This window comes from Budorcas taxicolor, chromosome 4, assembly GCF_023091745.1.
Source record: "Budorcas taxicolor isolate Tak-1 chromosome 4, Takin1.1, whole genome shotgun sequence".
NCBI classification, from domain to species: domain Eukaryota; kingdom Metazoa; phylum Chordata; class Mammalia; order Artiodactyla; family Bovidae; genus Budorcas; species Budorcas taxicolor.
Genome location: NC_068913.1, coordinates 26,792,038 through 26,813,096, shown reverse-complemented (window position 1 = coordinate 26,813,096; position 21,059 = coordinate 26,792,038). Strand labels below are relative to the sequence as shown.

The 21,059-nt window shown below is 38.5% G+C and overlaps 1 protein-coding gene across 1 annotated transcript in view; it reads left to right on the top strand.

Moving 5' to 3' along the window:
- Positions 1-21,059, top strand: part of CRPPA (CDP-L-ribitol pyrophosphorylase A) — a 372,890-nt gene that overhangs the window by 107,196 nt on the left and 244,635 nt on the right. Inside the window, exon 5 of the mRNA XM_052638722.1 lies at positions 2,984-3,029. Coding sequence (XP_052494682.1) covers positions 2,984-3,029 — 46 coding nt within the window. The remainder of the gene's footprint in view (positions 1-2,983; positions 3,030-21,059) is intronic.

The following is a 21,059-nucleotide window of genomic DNA, read 5'->3' as shown; positions in this document are numbered from 1 at the left end:
GGTATTTTGTACAATCATGTGATGGGCCTTGCTACATGCTAAGATTGTCTCATACATATTTAAATTGTTATAAGATTACAGGATATTGACATGCCTGATTTATTGCCTGGTGGAGAAAATAAATACAGTATTGTTGCTCTTTTAAGAGTTTCCCAATATCATTAATCCATCAGGTCAACATTTTATTATTTTTGTTTATTTTTTTCTATATGTGATAGATGGTGATACACTTACTCATTGGATTTGAGTAATTACCAATTAGGTGTTTTGTGCAAGATCCTGACTCACATCACTACAGATCTGCTAAACTTACTTTACAGGCTATATTAAAAATAAATAAATGAAACCTCAAGACATTTATTGCTACTAACATATAAACACCCTCTGGACTCTTTGCTCATTTTTTTGAGAGGGCTGTGTTATTATCTGTTTCTCATGGGTATTCTGAGCCTTCTTTAAATGTGTGAAGCACCCTCAGGTCTTCAGGTAGAAAGAAAGCTCTTTGAATTTTCCACTTGAACTCCACAGATGTACTTCAGTGTCTTTTGCATTAAATCTCAAATTTCACCGCTTCCACCAGCAACACAGAAGCACAGTTTTAGTCCTCGCACCTTGGAGCTTGCTCCCGTTGTGTGTGTGGCAAATGTCATGCACTGAGTGGAGGCTGGCCTTTCCAAGCGCATCTCTTCATTCCCTTGCTGAGTCATTTCGTGCATGGTGCTGGGGTTGAATTGTGTCCCGCTTCCCCCTAGAAGTGACTCATTAGAAAAGGCCCTGATGGTGGAGAAGACTGAGGGCCGAAGAAGTGGGTGACACATCATGCGATGGTTGGACGGCATCACTGATGCAGTGGACCTGAGTTTGAGCAAGCTCTGGGAGTTGGTGATGGACAGGGAAGCCGGGTGTGCTGCAGTCCATGGGATTGCAAAGAATTGGACATGACTGAGCAACTGAACTGATAGCCAATAGGAAAATGTAGACCAAAAAAAAAAAAAAAATTCAAATTTTAGGGGAATTTGCTGGCAGTCTTGTGGTTAGGACTCCACACCACTTTCACTGCTGAGGGTGCAGGTTCAATCCCTGATTGAGGAACTAAGATCCTGCAAGCCTTACAGTGCAGCCAAAAAAAAAAAAAAAAGAATTTTAGCTGTCTCTCTTTATACAGATTCTTTTTGAATATTAGTGTAGTACCCAAGGACCTTTGGGTAGTAATACATATATTTCATTCTTAAGACTGATTTTAGTGCATAAGCGTTGTTTTGCAAGTATGCTAGAAAAGTCATTTTAGTATTTGAGACCAAGTTTTATTTATTTTAAAAACCTCATTGTTAAGATAGATTTATTTGGGAAAAAAAAAAGAATAAAGCACTTTCACAGTTATTCTGTTTAAATTTGGAATGCAGTTATATTCCTCAAAGAAAGCAGGAAGGAATGAAAAATCAGCTATAGTAATTAGGCATCTTTCCATTAATTACTGTTCTGAGTTTACCTTACATAGCAGACAGTTAAAGGGAATAAAAGCCTTTTCTCATCTAAATTGCAAATATTGAGTGCTGATTTCAGCTGTCTAGTTAACTTTGGGTTTTCATGGAAACAAATATACTTTATTCACTTCTTCTAAGAAAAGTATATCCCTAAAATGTTGTTTCTGCAGATTGAGTTTTGCTCACTGTGTTCATTGCTCTATTGCAGCCATTAGAACAGGACCTATGATGTGGCATTATTTGAGATATATTTATTGAATGAGTGAATGAGATCAATGCAGTCTTTAATTTGGTAAAATGCTTAGTCTGAAGCTTTAACTGTCTGTTTACTACTTTTTTTTTCCCCCCAGATAATAGAGCTATATTTTAGATCAGTAACTATAGTACTGGTTCTGGTGGATATTGCTTGTTTTAGAGATAATTTAACAATGTCATACTTGATTTTAATAGATTGGTTGACTGCTTGAGGAACTTTCCATTTGTCATACAAGTCACCTTTACATTAGTTCTGAGTTGTAAGGTATAGATTTTGGGCCAGGGTGGTTTACCTGCTGGGATCTAGGCATAACAGGGAAACCTATTTGGGTAAAAGTGCCGTGAATCACTTAGCTGAACAGTTTTTGCACAAGTTTAGTTTGGAGATAATCTGGAGAAAAATTGCCCAAATTATCGATATGAAAAGGTATTCATTATTTCTCAAAGTGGGTTTTGAGACACTCGCATCGTCTGAGCACTTGAATGATAAGCTCCTAAGACCTTAGAGTACTTACTAATAGATTTAATTATTTCCTCTGTTCTTCATTTCTGTGATGAGCTACAGTGCAATGCATCTGACATGTTCTGTACTGGGGCTCACTGCATGTGGTCTGAGAACTATCTGCTATAGGCCCATGGCAGGTTATATACAAGGAATAGGTTAGAATTGCAAAGAGGCTGTTTGTTCTTAAGCACAGATCATGATTTTTCTTACATTCATGATGGTAGCCTCCAGGCTGTCTCTGTCAGTCATGTATTAGTAAAAATATTAAAAAGGTAAGCCTTATCTGAGGGTACACAGATAAACTCAATTCAGAAGACCCTCACTGTGAACTGGTCTTTGAGAATCATCTCATTTCAACTGAACATGCAATTTGGTAATTTTTCAAATATATTCTTTTCCTTATTTCCTTCCACAAAAAACCTTACTATTAAATAATAATTCTAATACTTGTATGTAAATGCTACCACATTTTCTTTGATATGATTCTTATATTAATAAGACTTTGGTAACAACTGCCACACAACATCTGAATTTACTTAAAGATTTAAAAACAGATCTTCAAGCATTTGTAGAAGCAAATGTATTTTTTTCTGAATAAACTGATGTTATAATTTAAAACTTGTCAGTGTTGTGTGTTTATGGTTTCTCCAAAATCAAGAATTTCCTTGGGGGCATTATTTTATTGCTTTAACATTCCTTTCTACTCTGTTAAATCTAATGAAGTTTATCTGTCCTCTAGGTGACCTACAAACGAGATCTGTATGCAGCTGAATCAATTATTAAGGGTATGTTTGGCCTTGTGACTGTCAGTTCCTGTGTTTCAAAACCGTAAGCCAGTTCAGAATTTCTCATGACATTTTAAAGACCTGACTTCTCAGAAGTATAAATCTTGTAGACCAGGGAGGTCTGTGATTTGTCTTTTTGAAAAATAATTACTTTATTTTATTTCCTGCTTTGAAATATCACTTATTATGACTTACGTTGGGGCTTCCCTGATAACTCAGACAGTAAAGACTCTGCTTGCGATGTGGGAGACCTGGGTTCAGTCCCTGGGTTGGGAAGATCCCCTGGAGAAGGAGATGACAACCCTCCCCAGTATTCTTGCCTGGAGAATTCCATAGACAGAGGAGCCTGGCGGGCGGCAGTCTGTGGGGTCGCAGAGTCAGACATGACTCAGCGACTATCATACATGCTTTATGTTACATTGGTTTAACTTTTATGAAGGAAATACTTTATTAATCTGAGAAAAGTGGGTGACATTGACATTGTAGAAGTGAAAACTGACATTTTAATTTGTAAATGTATTTTGTTTTTATTCAGAAAACTATCTCCTCTCAACACTTGCCAACACATTACATTAGACAGCATCTTTTGCCTGAGAAAAATTTTTCTGAAAAAGAGAAATTGGTCTGAATGATCTTTAGTTCCTTTTAGTTTTGACAATGACTGTGATTCTGCTTTGTGATTTTAGGTATTATATACGTAATAATATTTTTCTCATTTTTTTCATCTCTCTTAAGAGCTCAACTGCACAGAAGTGGTTTCTTTCATAATCAATAAATATTTATTAAATGTGCTTGACCCTTTGCTAGGAGTGTAATGATGATGCACGAGATGCGTTCATTCTGTATTTTCGCAACCTCCACAGTTTACATCACAATTTCTTAACCTTGGCATTATTGGCATCTTGGGCCAGGTACTTCTTTGTTCAGGGAACTATTTTTGGCATCATAGTAGTTGCATGATCTCTACTTAATAGATGCTGGCGGCACTCTACCCTCCCTCCCTCCCTTCCCGTGCTGTGACCATCAATTGTCTCTGGACAGCACTGTTGTTGTTGTTGTGTACGTGTGTATATGGTCCTAGCCAAAATCAGAGGGGCCCACCCCCAATACTGAAGCAAGTGTGGTACTTTACAATCTGTTTGTAATTTACTCCTTCAAAACTAGATTAAGGACAGAATGATGTACTAAGATACTGACTGAGATGTGACCTTGATTAAAGTTGGGGAAAAAAAGAAAACATTGAGTGGGAATTGTGAATGCAACATTTTTTTAAAATCTTATTTTATGCAAAGCCTGTTTAGGGTTCATCTGGCTTCACATTCAGAAAACTGAAATCTCTTCTCTGTGTGTGACATTCTGTATTTGTATTTTATCTTTATATTTTTTTGTGGTTTATGTGTTTCAAACTATTAATATAATGATTTGGGCATCTGTGTGTATGCAAGCAGATGATCTATAGCTATAAATCAAAATGTTCACATATATTTACATATGAGTCAGGCAATGTATAAACATGACTCTGGAGAAGTTGCCTAAACCATGATGTAGTTGGTTATATTCTCAACAGAAGGAGATTAAAAACTTAGTTTGGTTTCTTTACAAAGTCTTATCTCTAGTACCTAGGTAAAATGGAACTGATCTATTTTGCAAGAAGTTGGTAAATGGTTCAGTGAGGATTCTACACATTTCAATACTTTGCCTATATATTATTAATATCAAGAGCAGACTTTATCATGTAAAAGCTTCCATTTTAAGTATAATTGCAAGGGCTTTAGTTTTGGAAATTGTTTGCAGAGAGAAATTGTTTTATTTAGTTAACATATTCTAGTATTCTACTTTTCCACCTTATTTGTCTCTTGAGAAGCCTGTATGTGGTCATAAAGCAACAGTTAGAATCAGACATGGAACAATGGACTGGTTCAAAATTCAAAAGGGAGTATGATAAGGCTATATATTATCACCCTGCTTGTTTAACTTATATGCAGAGTACACCATGCAAAATGCCAGACTGGATGAATCACAAGCAGGAATCAAGACTGCAGGGAGAAATATCCATAACATCAGATATGCAGATAATACCACCTTAATGGCAGAAGTGAGGAAGAGCTAAAGAGCCTCTTGATGAGGGTGAAAGAGGAGAGTGAAAAAGCTGACTTAAAACTCAGCATTCAAAAAACTAAGATCATGGCATCTGGTCCCATCAGTTCAGTTCAGTTCAGTTGCTCAGTCATGTCCGACTCTTTGCGACCCCATGAACCGCAGCACGCCAGGCCTCCCTGTCCGTCACCAGCTCCCGGAGTCCACCCAAACCCATGTCCATTGAGTCTGTGATGCTATCCAACCATCTCATCCTCTGTCGTCCCCTTCTCCTCCTGCCCTCAATCTTTCCCAGCATCAGAGTCTTTTCAAATGAGTCAGCTCTTCACATCAGGTGGCCAACACTTCACGGCAAATAGAAGGGGGAAAAGTGGAAGCACTGACAGATTTTATTTTCTTGGGCTCCAAAATCACTGAAGATGGTGACTGCAGCCATGAAATTAAAAGACACTTACTTCTTGGAAGGAAAGCTATCACAAACCCAAACAGCATATTCAAAAGCAGAGATATCACCTTACTGACAAAGATCTGTCTAGTCAAAGCTATGGTTTTTCCAGTAGCCATGTATGGATGTGAAAGTTTGACCATGAAGAAAGCTGAGCACCGAAGAATTGATGATTTTGAATTGTGGTGTTGAAGAAGACTCGAGAGTCCCTTGGACAGCAAGGGGATCACACTAGCTTATCCTAAAGGAAATCAACCCTGAATATTCATTGGAAGGACCGATGCTGAAGGGTTAATACTTTGGCCACTTGATGTAAAGAGCTGATTCATTGCAAAAGACCCTGATCTTGGGAAAGATTGAGGGTAGGAGAAGGGGATGACAGAGGATGAGATGAATGGATGGCATCACTGACTCAATGGACATGAGTCTGAGCAAACTCAAGGAGATAGGGAAGGACAGGGAAGCCTGGCATGCTACAGTCCATGGAGCCACAAAGAGTCAGACCCGACTTAACAATTGAATGACAATTCTCAGAGAAATTGATCTGTCTATATGTAAACAGATAATTTAGAGAACAGTCTCCTTATATTCTTTAAGATTTGCATTTCTAATAATTTTCCAAGAGATTGTGATGTTGCTTGTACACTTTGAGGACCACTGCTAAGGGCCTTCTTACTCTCTTTGGGTTTCTAGACAAGTAGAGTTTGGATTACCAGAGATCTTGAATACAAAACGTCTGGCCCTGCCACATTAATTCACAATCTGCATTTTAACAAAAACTCTGGCCTATTAGTTTGTACATTAATTTCCAAAAGCATTCTTGTAGTCTGTTCTGCAGTCATTCAGAGTTGATTTTTTTCTAAATAATCTTTATTGTGTTTAGAACTTCAGGTCTTACCACACTGGCAGTTTCAAATGTTTGTTGGCTCACCTGAGATTTCTACTTGCCTTTATGACTTGTGCTAACATTGTTTCTGAGGCCTTGTAGTAGAAATACATCCGAGTATAGGAGGAGGGAAACTTAGATTTTTTAAGAAAAAATTCTAAAGTACAATATGGTTTATAGCAGACTACCCATTTACCTGTTGCCTTTCTATGTCAATGTTCAAAGTATTTTTCTAGGTACTTGTAGAACACAACATTTATTGGGTACTCACTTAGTGCAAGGCATTGTTTAAAGCTTTTTATATGTATTACCTCTTGCTTCTCCAAGAACTCCATGTTGTAAGTAATGTGGTTATTTCCACTGGTCAGATTTTCTTCTTTGAAATTCTTGAGCTACATATATGTAGGAATTCTGATTACTGTGTGTTTTTAGAAGCTACTGCTGTATGTCATACATTATATCACATCACCAGGATGATTTGGGACCTTACTTTGTAATGAAACTTGTATATAAGTCATCAGTATTTATGTTCAATGTAAGAATGACCAGGAAGCCCCAGCCAGTTCAAGTTTAGGACTTATTTTTAAAAACAGTTTGTTTATTTTTGGCTGTGCTGGGTCTTCATAGCTGTGTGGGCTTTTCTCTAGTGTGGAGAGCACAACGATGGGCTGTGGGCTGTGGGCCTCTCACTGGGGCTGTGGGCTTCTCACTGGGGCTGTGGGCTTATCACTGGGGCTGTGGGCTGTGGGCCTCTCACTGGGGCTGTGGGCTTCTCACTGGGGCTGTGGGCCTCTCACTGGGGCTGTGGGTTGTGGGCCTCTCACTGGGGCTGTGGGCTGTGGGCTGTGGGCTTCTCACTGGGGCTATGGGCTGTGGGCTTCTCATTGCAGCGGCTTCTCTTGTTGTGGTCCCCAGGCTTGTGACACATGGGCTTAGTTGAGCAACGGCATGTAGGGTCTTCTTGGAACAGAGATTGAACCCATGTCTCCTGTTTTGGCAGGCTGGTTCTTTACCACTGAGCTATGAGGGAAGCCTCTCAAGTTTAGGACTCATTTTGTCATCAAATTTATATATGACAGCGATTTTTTAAATGTTCAAGAACTTTCTGCATTTTAGCACTGACTGTAACTTTGTGTGACTCCCGCTGAGATGTAATTTGGTGATGGTGGGAAGAATGTCTCTTCTTTTTCCTATCCTCTAACACTGAGTTGAACCAAATTTGCTGGTACTTTTCTTTAGAATCTAAGGACATTAAATTACAGGGATAGCTGGCCCCGCCTTTCCACTTCATCTCACTCGTCCTGCTCCCGGAAGAGGCATAGTAAACTCCACTGTATCTCTTTTAAAATAGAGAGAGAAACTATCTGAGTGTATGCACTTTTGTCAACGTTTAACACCAGAATGTCTTTAGCACTCATGCTAGGTGTTTCATAATGTTACTTTCTGTAGGTGTTTTATAATGTTCTTTCTTTTTTTTTTTCTTTGTCATGCTGTTAATGTAGATATTATTGCTCCCAATTTTGTAGATGGGAAAACTGAAACTCAGTAAGACCAAGCACTTTCTTCCAGGTCACATAGTAAGAATGAGATCCACAAGTGAATCCCAGATCTCCCTTCAGCTTAGGCCTGACTCTATTCTGGGATGTGGCCACTTGGTACCTCTGAGTCAAGTACTTACTCACATTGATCACTAAAGTGGATACTAAATTCATTATCTCTCTTTGGTGGATACAGATTCCCTAGGGGCTGAGACATCAAGAATCTGAGTGCAGTGTGGGGACTTGGGTTTGATCCCTGGATTGGGAAGAACCCCTGAAGAAAGGAATGCCATCCACTACAGTATTCTTGCCTGGAGAATTCCATGGACAGAGGAACCTGGAGGGCTGTAGTACATGGGGTCACAAAGAGTCAGACATGACTGAGCAACTAAAAAAAAAAAAGAGTGGTGGGTACAGCAAATGGTTTATAAAATCCAGCCTGCCGAATACAGGTTCTGTTGGGTTAAAATTTTATCTTTTGCTGGCCTGATAAAGAATGATCACCCAGCTGAGACTAAAGATGTCTCCTAGTTCTGTGCTAAGCACACAGTAGTATTCTAAGAGTGTGGGAAAAGCAGATAATATTGAAATGGTAGATTTCTAGACATGACAAGAGAAAGAGTAAGCATTAAAATGCAAAATCAGAGTAACAGTTTCAGATTTGGGAACTGTTTCTTTCATTTTTTAAATTCTGGTAAGTTAAACACCTCTCACCCAGCCATACAGTTTTTCCTCTTCTAGGATGGAACATTTTTTCACTGTGGTATGAGTACTTAGTATTTTGTAAGTTCTTTCCTGTGCTGCTTTTTTTTTTTTTTAACTTAATACCAATTATTACCAAAATAATATTCTGATATAACTTTGGTGTTTTTCAGACTATAAAACATTTCTAGGATAAATGTCGTAACTAGCAAGAGTATGTTTTACTCCTAGATTGACTAGTCACTGAAACAGCATGTATATTTTGGTTCTTCTTAATTCTGTTCAAGTTCATCTTTTCAGTTTGGAAATTTTGGTGTAACTAACTTAAGGCTAGCTTTGATACTAAAATCTTCAAATTGTGATTTATAGCAGGTCTCAGAATCTGACTTATTTTATGTTATTAGAGAAGCTTTATTTTTTAAGCTTAATTTATTTTACTGTCAGTGTCTTTATGTGGAAATCCATTTATAGTGAACTGTTCAAGAATAGGAAACATATATAAGTAGTACTCTTAGGTTTCTTTTACAGTCTTTGACAACATAGCATTGAAAAATGTATAGTGAATCACAAATTTACTTTTATTTAAAGCAAGTTTAGTTCAGTTCAGTTCAGTCACTCAGTCGTGTCCGACTCTTTGCAACCCTATGAATCGCAGCACGCCAGGCCTCCTTGTCCATCACCAACTCCCGGAGTTCACTCAGACTCACGTCCATAGAGTCCGTGATGCCATCCAGCCATCTCATCCTCTGTCGTCTCCTTCTCCTGCCCCCAATCCCTCCCAGCATCACAGTCTTTTCCAATGAGTCAACTCTTCGCATGAAGTGGCCAAAGTACTGGAGTTTCAGCTTCAGCATCATTCCTTCCAAAGAAGTCCCAGGGCTGATCTCCTTCAGAATGGACTGGTTGGATCTCCTTGCAGTCCAAGGGACTCTCGAGTCTTCTCCAACATCACAGTTCAAAAGCATCAATTCTTCAGCGCTCAGCCTTCTTCACAGTCCAACTCTCACATCCATACATGACCACAGGAAAAACAATAGCCTTGACTAGACTGACCTTTATTGGCAAAGTAATATCTCTGCTTTTCAACATGTTATCTAGGTTGGTCATAACTTTGCTTCCAAGGAGTAAGCGTCTTTTAATTTCACGGCTGCAGTCACCATCTGCAGTGATTTGGGAGCCCCCCAAAATAAAGTCTGACACTGTTTCTACTGTTTCCCCATCTATTTCCCATGAAGTGATGGGACCAGATGCCATGATCTTCATTTTCTGAATGTTGAGCTTTAAGCCAACTTTTTCACTCTGCTCTTTCACTCTCATCAAGAGGCTTTTTAGTTCCTCTTCACTTTCTGCCATAAGGGTGGTGTCATCTGCATATGTGAGGTGATTGATATTTCTCCCAGCAATCTTGATTCCAGCTTGTGCTTCTTCCAGCCCAGCGTTTCTCTGCATAGAAGTTAAATAAGCAGGGTGACAATATACAGCCTTGACGTACTCCTTTTCCTATTTGGAACCAGTCTGTTGTTCCATGTCCAGTGCTAACTGTTGCTTTCTGACCTGCATATAGGTTTCTCAAGAGGCAGGTCAGGTGGTCTGGTATTCCCATCTCTTTCAGAATTTTCCACAGTTTATTGTGATCCACACAGTCAAAGGCTTTGGCATAGTCAATAAAGCAGAAATAGATTTAAAGCAAAGCATTTTTAATACTCCTTCTTCTGAAGCAGAGAATTGGATTTGGTCATTGTTCTTTAATTTTAACTCTCTTAGGCTTCTGTTGTGTGTGAAATTTAAAATATGAACTCTTCTAGGGATTAGTGTGGTTAATAGGTAGATTGACTGATAGGTTTAAACAGTTATTTAAAGAGATATTGTACTTTTGTCACACAAGCTGGTTGAGTCCACCCAAGCCTGCTCTACCTGCTCAGACCTACTCAAACTATTAAAGTGATTATAGCAGTAACCTAGTTTATCTAGATTTGCATATACCAGGCAAATAGTCCCAAACCCACACTTGATTGAATAGACTGACCATATCATGGCAAAAGTTTCAATATGCTAAAATTTTCTAGGATGGAAAGCCCCTATGGGATTTCTGACTAAAAGACTGCATTTATTTTCTACCATCATCCTTGATCACATCTTTTAATATTTTTTAATTTTGCGGCTGGGGTGTTTTAAAAATAATTGTGTTTTGTTCTCTCCTGATAATGATTATACAAACCCAAGTAAGCTAATGCTATAAAGAAGCCTTATGGTGTTTTATATAAAAGTGGAAAGAATAGATAAAATTGATAATTATTTCATGGCTAACTGACTTTAGTTAATATTACTTTAAATAGTAATATTCATATTTTTATGAACATTAATATTAGTATCTATAAAAATTCACATCTTTTCCAAGCTATATAATTTTTTCCACTTGCTAAGCACTGTATTTGAAAGGACATTGATTTCTTGGAATTACAGTATCTCCTTTTTGTTCAGAAATTTAGACTTTATTCTGAAAATAGATTTTTATTTTCAACATCATTGATGCAGATGATTTATTTCAATGTCAAGTATTTATGCACAACCAAGCTATAAATCCCCATATGCCTGCTTTTTTATGTTTCATACAGTTTTTTAAAGAAATCATACAAGTTGGCAAGCAATTGAACTCTTTTGTGCTTATCCATTGAAAGTAGCTAAATATACTTTTAAGTTGGCTCTGGGGCTGAAAGGAATATAGTCAAATTACATGTGAATAAAACTGATTCAGTGTTACTGAGATTAGGAAAACTCATAGTGTCACAATGTGTACTTTATGTATATGGAGAAACTAACGTTTTTGTTTTTAAGCGATTCTTTATTATTTTCATTTAAAATAATGACATTTCAAGTGCATAGTTACTTTCAAGTCTTTTCAACCAAATTGCTAAGATGAGAAACTTTAAATCAGTTTCCTCCATCTGTGGTACATCCTCATCAGGTTTTTCTTGCTAAATAGTCAGTGGTGACACCATTTTATTATTAACCATGCTTTTTGGATAATGCAAAATGACAACTAAGATTTACATGGAAACTGTAATTTTTGATTTGTCTGGCTTTTGACAATGATATTTCATTTTCCAAATTTTCACATTAATACCATAACTACTTTGTAAATAATAACTTTTTGTTCTTTACTGTCTTGAATAGTCCTGTGACTGTATCTTACGTGAATTTGTAAGGACATTGGCGTCAAGCTTTAATTTGCAAGAACAAGAAGTCTGTAGTATGATTTAATAGCAGTTCGTTTTCCTTTGAATTTATTGGAAAAAAATGTAAGTTGGAAAGTTAAATATTTGGGTCAAGATTAGAGAAAGTGGAGTTTGCTTTTTTGTTTAACTTTATAATTTCCTTAATTTGTTATTAGCTCTGGCTAATTCAAGCATACGCAAGTAAGTCTGTCATATTCAAAATCTAAGGTCACAATGAGGTATTAAGTGACTAGCTAAATAAGACTTGATAACAGACAAAAGCCAGGCAGTTATGCCTAACTCTGATGTAGGTAGGAATAAAAGTAATAAAAAAATACAAACATGATATTTGTGTTTTAATTAATAATACAGTAGATTTTATATATATCTTGATGAGTCACTAGCCTTAGAAAATTGCATTTTCTTTATATTTCTTAATTAAGAAAGAATATATACTTTGAAAAGTATTGCATCATTTACTTGGAAAAAAGTAATATCCTTGCATGTGAACATGTGCAAGAGATAAGATGTCACACGTCTGCTCTTTATTTTCAGAAGCAAGGTAGGAAACTTCATTTGATATTCAGTGACTCACGTAAAAATGTGGTTAAGATCTGATATAAAATGTCTTTAAAAAATCCACCTACATACTATTGTTCTTCAGGTAAAACATACACAGTTGACAAGAAAGCCAACCTTGAGGAGACTATTTTGACCTTTCGGCGTGGGTCTCTGTGTTTTCTTTTGCCAGTCTATTTCCTGTCCCTGTTGTCCACTTGTCCTCACCTCATGACCTGGTAACTGCTTCTCCTTGCTGCCTGCCTCCTCCCTTACTGTTCTAAACACTTCCTCTGGCAAGGTGTTCAGAGGAACCTCAGGCACCAATGTACAGGTGGAACTGACATGGCTATTTCACTGCTTGGCAACGGTGATTCTGTTTAAGACTCCTTTAAAATTATTCATGTAAGACCAAAAACAGCCTCTAAGATTGGTTTTTGGTTCAGTGGACTGAACAGGAGAACAGAAAATGACTGCCCTCACTTTGAATGGATTAGGGCTTGACATCTTTTGGAAATGCCTATTTTGGGGTTTGATTTAGTTGTTTCTTACTTTACCTATGAACACTAAAATTTTGAATGAAGAGGTCAATATAGTGGATAAAGCCTGATATGGGAATCATTATGTTAGATGTTTCTAAGAAAATTGAAGACTGACTTCTGGATCTTTTGTCTACTTGCTTATACAACTAATCTAGTATTCACTCTTCAACACTGTGTTTGAAATTTTTTTTGTAAAGTACAAACAGCATCCTGACTACTTATGAGTCCCTATTCATGAGTAATTAGTGGAAGCATATGTCTCGGTATTCCTTACTCTTTATGAAAATGTGTCAGTGGGTTTGTCATGCAGTAAACAGGATTGGTGGCTCAGTGGTAAAGAATCTGCCTGCCAACGCAAGAGACACAGGTTTGATCCCTGGGTCAGGAAGATTTCCTGGAGAAGGAAATGACAACCCACTCCAATATTCTTGCCTGGGAAATCCCATGGACAGAGGAGCCTGGCCGGTTACAATCAATGGGGTCACAAAAAGAGTTGGACACAACTTAGAAACTGAACAACAATAACAATAGTGCAGGAAGCTGTGTGTATTAAAGATTTTATGTATTACTGTTTTATGAATTTGAATGAAGACTCCAAATTGCACCTGCTATCTAACCCTTCAAGGAACACCTGATACTTTATATATACCAAGAGTTCTAATACTCAAGAGCAGTTAGAAGAATATTTAGAAGATGAGTATATTCAAAAGCAGAGACATTAGTTTGCCAACAATGGTCTGTCTAGTCAAGGCTATGGTTTTTCCAGTGGTCATGTATGGATGTGAGAGTTGGACTGTGAAGAAGGCTGAGCACTGAAGAACTGATGCTTTTGATCTGTGGTGTTGGAGAAGACTCTTGAGAGTCCCTTGGACTGCAAGGAGATCCAACCAGTCTATCCTAAAGGAGATCTGGGTGTTCATTGGAAGGACTGATATTGAAGCTGAAACTCCAATACTTTGGCCACCTGATGTGGAGAGCTGACTCATTGGAAAAGACCCTGATGCTGGGAGGGATTGGAGGCAGGAGGAGAACCGGACAACAGAGGATGAGATGGTGCGATGGTATCACCGACTTGATGGACATGAGTTTGGGTCAACTCTGCAAGTTGGTGATGGACAGGGAGGCCTGGCTTGCTGCGATTCATGGGGTTGCAAAGAGTCAGACATGACTGAGCAACTGAGCTGAACTGATACTACAGATTAGATCTTGGCTATCTTTGTAAGCTTTGAGATTCATATATTATGCCTCCTCTATAGGACTTTAGTTAGAAAAGACATTGTGTATGAATACATTTTGTTAAACTGTATATCCTAACCAAAGGGGGCTAAGTTCTAGTTTGCAAAGCACATTAAATTGGTGGGTTGAGAGCTTTGAAGATATTCCACTACAACTTGATTGAAACTTGAGAGACTTTCAAAAGAGTTTGACAAATGAAGCTGTGATACATTGAAAAATTGGGCAAAATACATTTACCCAATTGCCCCAAAACTGGTAAAAAATACATTTACCAATTGGAATTGGGTAAATTCCAGATACCATGCTAGGAGTCCTTTGATGCACCTCCAGGGTGGAGGGTTGCTGTTGCTAAGTCGCTTCAGTCATGTCCGACTCTGTGCGACCCCATAGATGGCAGCCCACCACGCTCCTCTGTCCATGGGATTTTCCAGGCAAGAGTGCTGGAGTGGATTGCCATTGCCTTCTCCGGGGTGGAGGGTTGGAAATGTGTTAATGTTCTTCTCTGCTACTATCAACTCCTGGGAGGGCAAAGAGATAAACAGAGGCAGAGGAGGATCCTTTGCTAGATGGACCTTTATGTCTGTTTTCACTTCTTCCTCTTGGAGTTAATAATATGTAGCTGTAGCATTGAAGGGTTCTGCACAAAGACAGCTGACCTTCTGAGCTGTTTTCTCTATATTATATCATTATGTGAAGTAAAAGTGAAGTGACTGTGAAAGTCACTTAGTTGTGTCCAACTTTTTGCAACCCCATGGACTGTAGCCCTCCAGGCTCCTCTGTCCTAGGGATTCTCCAGGCAAGAATACTGGAGTGGGTTGCCATTCCTTTCTACAAGGGATCTTCTTGACCTAGGGGTTGAACCCAGGTCTTCTGCATTGAAGGCAAATTCTTTACTGTCTGAGCCACCAGGGAAGCCCGTATATCATATGGGCTTTGATTAATGGTTACTTGGATTTGGTATTGACAGTGTTGTCTTCTCTACTGCATGTGACCTAGTGACCCAGCTGAGATTTTTATGTTACTTTCTAAGTCTCTAAGCATCTGATTTAGGCTCCCCAGGTGACTCAGTGGTAAAGAATCTGCCTGCCACTGCAGGAGACACAAGATATGCAGGTTTGATCCCTGGGTCTCCTGACCCAGGCAGATCCCCTGGAGTAGGAAATGGCAACCCACTCCAATATTCTTGCCTGGAAGATTTCATGGACAGAAGACCCTGCTGCTGCTAAGTTGCTTCTGCCATGTCCGATTCTCTGCGACCCTGTAGACAGCAGCCCATGAGGCTCCCCTGTCCCTTGGATTCTCCAGGCAAGAACACTGGAGTGGGTTGCCATTTCCTTCTCCAATGCATGAAAGTGAAAAGTGAAAGTGAAGTCGCTCAGTCATGCCCGACTCTTAGCGACCCCATGGACTGCGGCCCACCAGGCTCCTCCATCCATGGGGTTTTCCAGGCAAGAGTACTGGAGTGGGGTGCCATTGCCTTCTCAAGGACAGAACACCCTGGTGGGTTGCAAAGAATCAGACCCAGCTGAGCCACTGAGCACACATGCCCACAAGCATCTGATTAGGGTCCTGCTGGAGACTCTTAACTCTTGCCTAGTTAAGTATGCACATGAGAGAGAGTGTGACTTTGCTTTCAGAGTTTAAAGGTTTAGATGGTCTCTACTACTTTGGTATAAGGTGGACAATGTTGTTAATCAGCTGTCACCCAGAACATGCTCTTGTTATGAGAGTAGGGAGGCATGTAGCCAGGTATTTCATTTCTACCATGATTCATTGAGTCTAAGGTGGCTTTGCTTGTAAGAAGCAATGTTACTTTTATACCATTGAGAAAGAAAAGTGCAGGCAAAGTTCTGGATAAGATGGAGCAAGATCACTGTCCTCTGTTGCTCCTATTGAATGACACTAAAAATTGGACAGAATACGTAGAACAGCTGTTTCAGGCTTCAAAGTAAAGAGTAAAGGTGGGTTAATGAATAAAACCTGAATTTGAAGTGCTGCCTAACTGGCAGTGAATTATGTCACAGTCTTCTGTGTCTTGATCTGGGTCCAGGGTAGCCCAAATTCCAGAAGTGGCAACTGGAGTTGACAGAGCTCTGAGAAAAGAGAAGCAGGAAAGGAATTTCCCAGTGTTTGGGGAGTGAAGATATCTCGCCTTTTTTCTTTGCTCTTACTCAGCAAGCGTTTCAGTGCCACACGCAATCATATGGCAGTAGTAACACTGACGAAGGGAAAAATGGGGGCTCAGAGAAGTCTAAAATTCTGAGGGAAGTGAACATTTCTCTTTGATTAGAGTCACTGTGATTTTTTTTTTGATAGATACATGTTGTGTGTGCGTGTGTGTTAGTCGCTCAGTCGTGTCTCTTTGCAGCCCCATGGACTGTAGCCTGTACATGTCATAGACTTATTCAAACCCATAGAACCGTGGAATATACAACAACAGTGAACCATTAATGTAAACTATGAACTTCAGATGATTTTGTTCTGTCTGTGTAGGTTCGTCAGCGGTAACAGATTTGCCATTCTCTGGTGGTTAGTTGATAATAGGAGATGCTATGCATGTGTGGGGCAGGGACTATATGGGAAATCATTAAATATACTTCTCCCTCAACTTTGCTTAAAAATACTTAAAATATTTTATAGAAAACAGTATAATTAATCAAACTACATTAAACCAGTAATTACCACGGCTTTATGGATGGCTACAATTAAGAATTTGCCTCTTAAATCACAGAATTTTAGAAATACTAAGTTATGGAAATGCTTCAGATATTACAGTTTTTATCAATTAGTTTGAATCATTGTGTAGCATTAGAAGTATACAAGGAACTTAAAATGGTAAAGTGAAATTTCTGTAGCTCCCTTTCACAATGCAGAATTTCTATTCCACATGTAACTTTATTCTGTATTTTTTGCTTCTTTTTTTATCATTTTATTTTTTAAATTATGAAAATATGATAGCACATTTACAGGAGACTTGGAAAATACAGAACAAAGATACATATACTTTACTGTATGTAAGATTTTTAAGTAGATAAGATTTTCAGTTGTTGTTTCAATGTCAAACTCTCAGAAATTAATAGATTGAATGTACAGAGAAGTAGAAGAATATATCCTGAAAAGCATTATGAACCAATTGAACATAATTAGAATTTATACAATTTTCACACAATAGTAGGATAAAAATTGTATTCAAGTTCCCATAGACTATAAACTAGGAGACACTGGAACATATCCAGAGACATAAGACTAGGTGTAAAAATTTCATGGTCTAAAGGTATTGAAATCATACAGAATCCATTCTCTTATTACTGTGTAATTATGTTAGAGATAAACATCAAAAGATATTTGAAAATAACCCATATATTTTAAAGTGCAATGTGACATTTACTAAGCTGGATCTTTGACTTAGCCATTAAAAGCCTCAATAAAGTTAGAAGACTGGAAAAACTCAGAGGGTGATTGCAGAGAAGAAACAATTTAACTGATAAATTAATATCAAAATGATAAATTAATATCAAACATACTTTTAAAAATTCCTTGTATTTGGAAATTAAATGTCTGCTTTTAAATGAGGGGTATATCTAAGAAGTCATAACAAGGAAAATTAGAAAATATTTGTAATAGAATAAAAATAAAAATAAATGCAAACGGAATTTACCAGAATTTGTTGCATGAAGCCAAAGCTGCTTAACTGAACTAAATACAGTATGGAGTCTTGAATAAGGTATGGAAACATGAGGGACACTGGCATGACACTCTGTGAGATCTGAGCTAAGCCTGCACTTTAGTCAGTGATACTGTATCCCATGTCAATTTCCTGGTTTTTAACAACGTAGTATGTCCTTCTATTCTCAGAATTGGATTGGAAGTTTCAGGCCTCATTAAAATTTTTTTTTTAATCATTAAGATGATAAACTTTCTAGACTTTTAGCAGTAATACTAGATGCCAAAATACATGGAATTACCATCAAAATTTTGAGTGAATATAATTTAGAAATCTAGCATTCTATTCATACTGAGTCAAACAAGTAGAATCAAAATATTAATTTTTAGCTAGGCAAAAATTCATAAGTTTTCTAAAATATATAGTGTACATCCTATATATATATATGTTTGTGTGCGTGCGTGTATATATATATATATATGTTCAGTTCAGTCGCTCAGTCGTGTCCGACTCTTTGCGGACCCATGAACTGCAGCACGCCAGGCCTCCCTGTCCATCACCACCTCCCAGAGTTCACTTATCCAGCCATCTCATCCTCTGTCGTCCCCTTCTCCTCCTGCCCCCAATCCCTCCCAGCATCAGAGTCTTTTCCAATGAGTCAACTCTTCGCATGAGGTGGCCAAAGTACTGGAGCTTCAGCTTTAGCATCATTCCTTCCAAAGAAATCCCAGGGCTGATCTCCTTCAGAATGGACTGGTTGGATTTCCTTGCAGTCCAAGGGACCCTCAAGAGTCTTCTCCAACACCACAGTTCAAAAGCATCAATTCTTTGGTGCTCAGCCTTCTTCACAGTCCAACTCTCACATCCATACATAACCACTGGAAAAACCATAGCCTTGACTAGACGGACCTTAGTCAGCAAAGTAATGTCTCTGCTTTTGAATATACTATCTAGGTTGGTCATAACTTTCCTTCCAAGGAGTAAGTGTCTTTTAATTTCATGGCTGCAATCACCATCTGCAGTGATTTTGGAGCCCCCAAAAATAAAGTCTGCCACTGTTTCCACTGTTTCCCCATCTATTTGCCATGAAGTGATGGGACCAGATGCCATGATCTTCATTTTCTGAATGTTAAGCTTTAAGCCAACTTTTTCACTCTCCTCTTTCACTTTCATCAAGAGGCTTTTTAGCTCCTCTTCACTTTCTGCCATACGGGTGGTGTCTGCATATCTGAGGTTATTGATATTTCTTCTGGCAATCTTGATTCCAGCTTGTGCTTCTTCCAGTCCAGCATTTCTCATAATGTACTCTGCATAGAAGTTAAATAAGCAGGATGACAATATACAGCCTTGATGTACTCCTTTTCCTATTTGGAACCAGTCTGTTGTTCCATGTCCAGTTCTAACTGTTGCTTCCTGACCTGCATACAGATTTCTCAAGAGGCAGGTTAGGTGGTCTGGTATTCCCATCTCTTTCAGAATTTTCCACAGTTTCTTGTGATCCACACAGTCAAAGGCTTTGGCATAGTCAATAAAGCAGAAATAGATGTTTTTCTGGAACTCTCTTGCTGTTTCCATGATCCAGCGGATGTTGGCAATTTGATCTCTGGTTCCTCTGCCTTTTCTAAAACCAGCTTGAACATCTGGAAGTTCACGGTTCATGTATTGCTGAAGCCTCGCTTGGAGAATTTTGAGCATTACTTTACTAGCATGTGAGATGAGTGCAATTGTGTGGTGGTTTGAGCATTCTTTGGCATTGCCTTTCTTTGGGATTGGAATGAAAACGGACCTTTTCCAGTCCTGTGTCCACTGCTGAGTTTTCCAAATTTGTTGGCATATTAAGTGCAGCACTTTCACAGCATCATTTTTCCAGATTTGAAACAGCTCAACTGGAATTCCATCACCTCCACTAGCTTTGTTCATAGTAATGCTTTCTAAGGCCCACTTGACTTCACTTTCCAAGATGTCCGGCTCTAGATTAGTGATCACATCATCATGATTATGTGGGTCGTGAAGATCTCTTTTGTACAGTTCTTCTGCATATTCTTGCCACCTCTTCTTAATATCTTCTGCTTCTGTTAGGTCCATACCATTTCTGTCCTTTATCGAGCCCATCTTTGCATGAAATGTTCCCTTGGTATCTCTAATTTTCTTGAAGAGATCTCTAGTCTTTCCCAATCTGTTCTTTTCCTCTATTTCTTTGCATTGATCACTGAGGAAGGCTTTTTCATCTCTTCTTGCTATTCTTTGGAACTCTGCATTCAGATGCTTATATCTTTTCTTTTCTCCTTTGCTTTTCGCCTCTCTTGTTTCCACGGCTATATGTAAGGCCTCCCCAGACAGCCATTTTGCTTTTTTGCTTTTCTTTTCCATGGGGATGGTCTTGATCCTTGTCTCCTGTACAATGTCATGAACCTCATTCCATAGTTCATCAGGCACTCTATCTATCAGATCTAGACCCTTAAGTCTATTTCTCACTTCCACTTTATAGTCATAAGGGATTTGCTTTAGGTCATACCTGAATGGTCTAGCGGTTTCCCCTATTTTCTTCAATTTGAGTCTGAGTTTGGCAATAAGGAGTTCATGATCTGAGCCACAGTCAGCTCTTGGTCTTGTTTTTGTCGACTGTATAGAGTTTCTCCATCTTTGGCTGCAAAGAATATAAATCTGATTTCAGTGTTGATCATCTGGTGATATCCATGTGTAGAGTCTTCTCTTGTGTTGTTGGAAGAGGATGTTTACTATGACCAGTGCATTTTCTTGGCAAAACTCTATTAGTCTTTGCCCTGCTTCATTCTGCATTCCAAGACCAAATTTGCCTGTTACTCCAGGTGTTTCCCCTACTTTTGCATTCCAGTCCCCTATAATGAAAAGGACTTCTTTTTTGGGTGTTAGTTCTAAAAGGTCTTGTAGGTCTTCATAAAACCGTTCAACTTCAGCTTCTTCAGCGTTACTTCAGCATAGACTTGGATAACTGTGATATTGAATGGTTTGCCTTGGAGATGAACAGAGATCATTCTGTCGTTTTTGAGATTGCATCCAAGTACTGCATTTTGGACTCTTGTTGACCATGATTGCTACTCCATTTCTTCAGAGGGATTCCTGCCCGCAGTAGTAGAGTCATCTGAGTTAAATTCACCCATTCCAGTC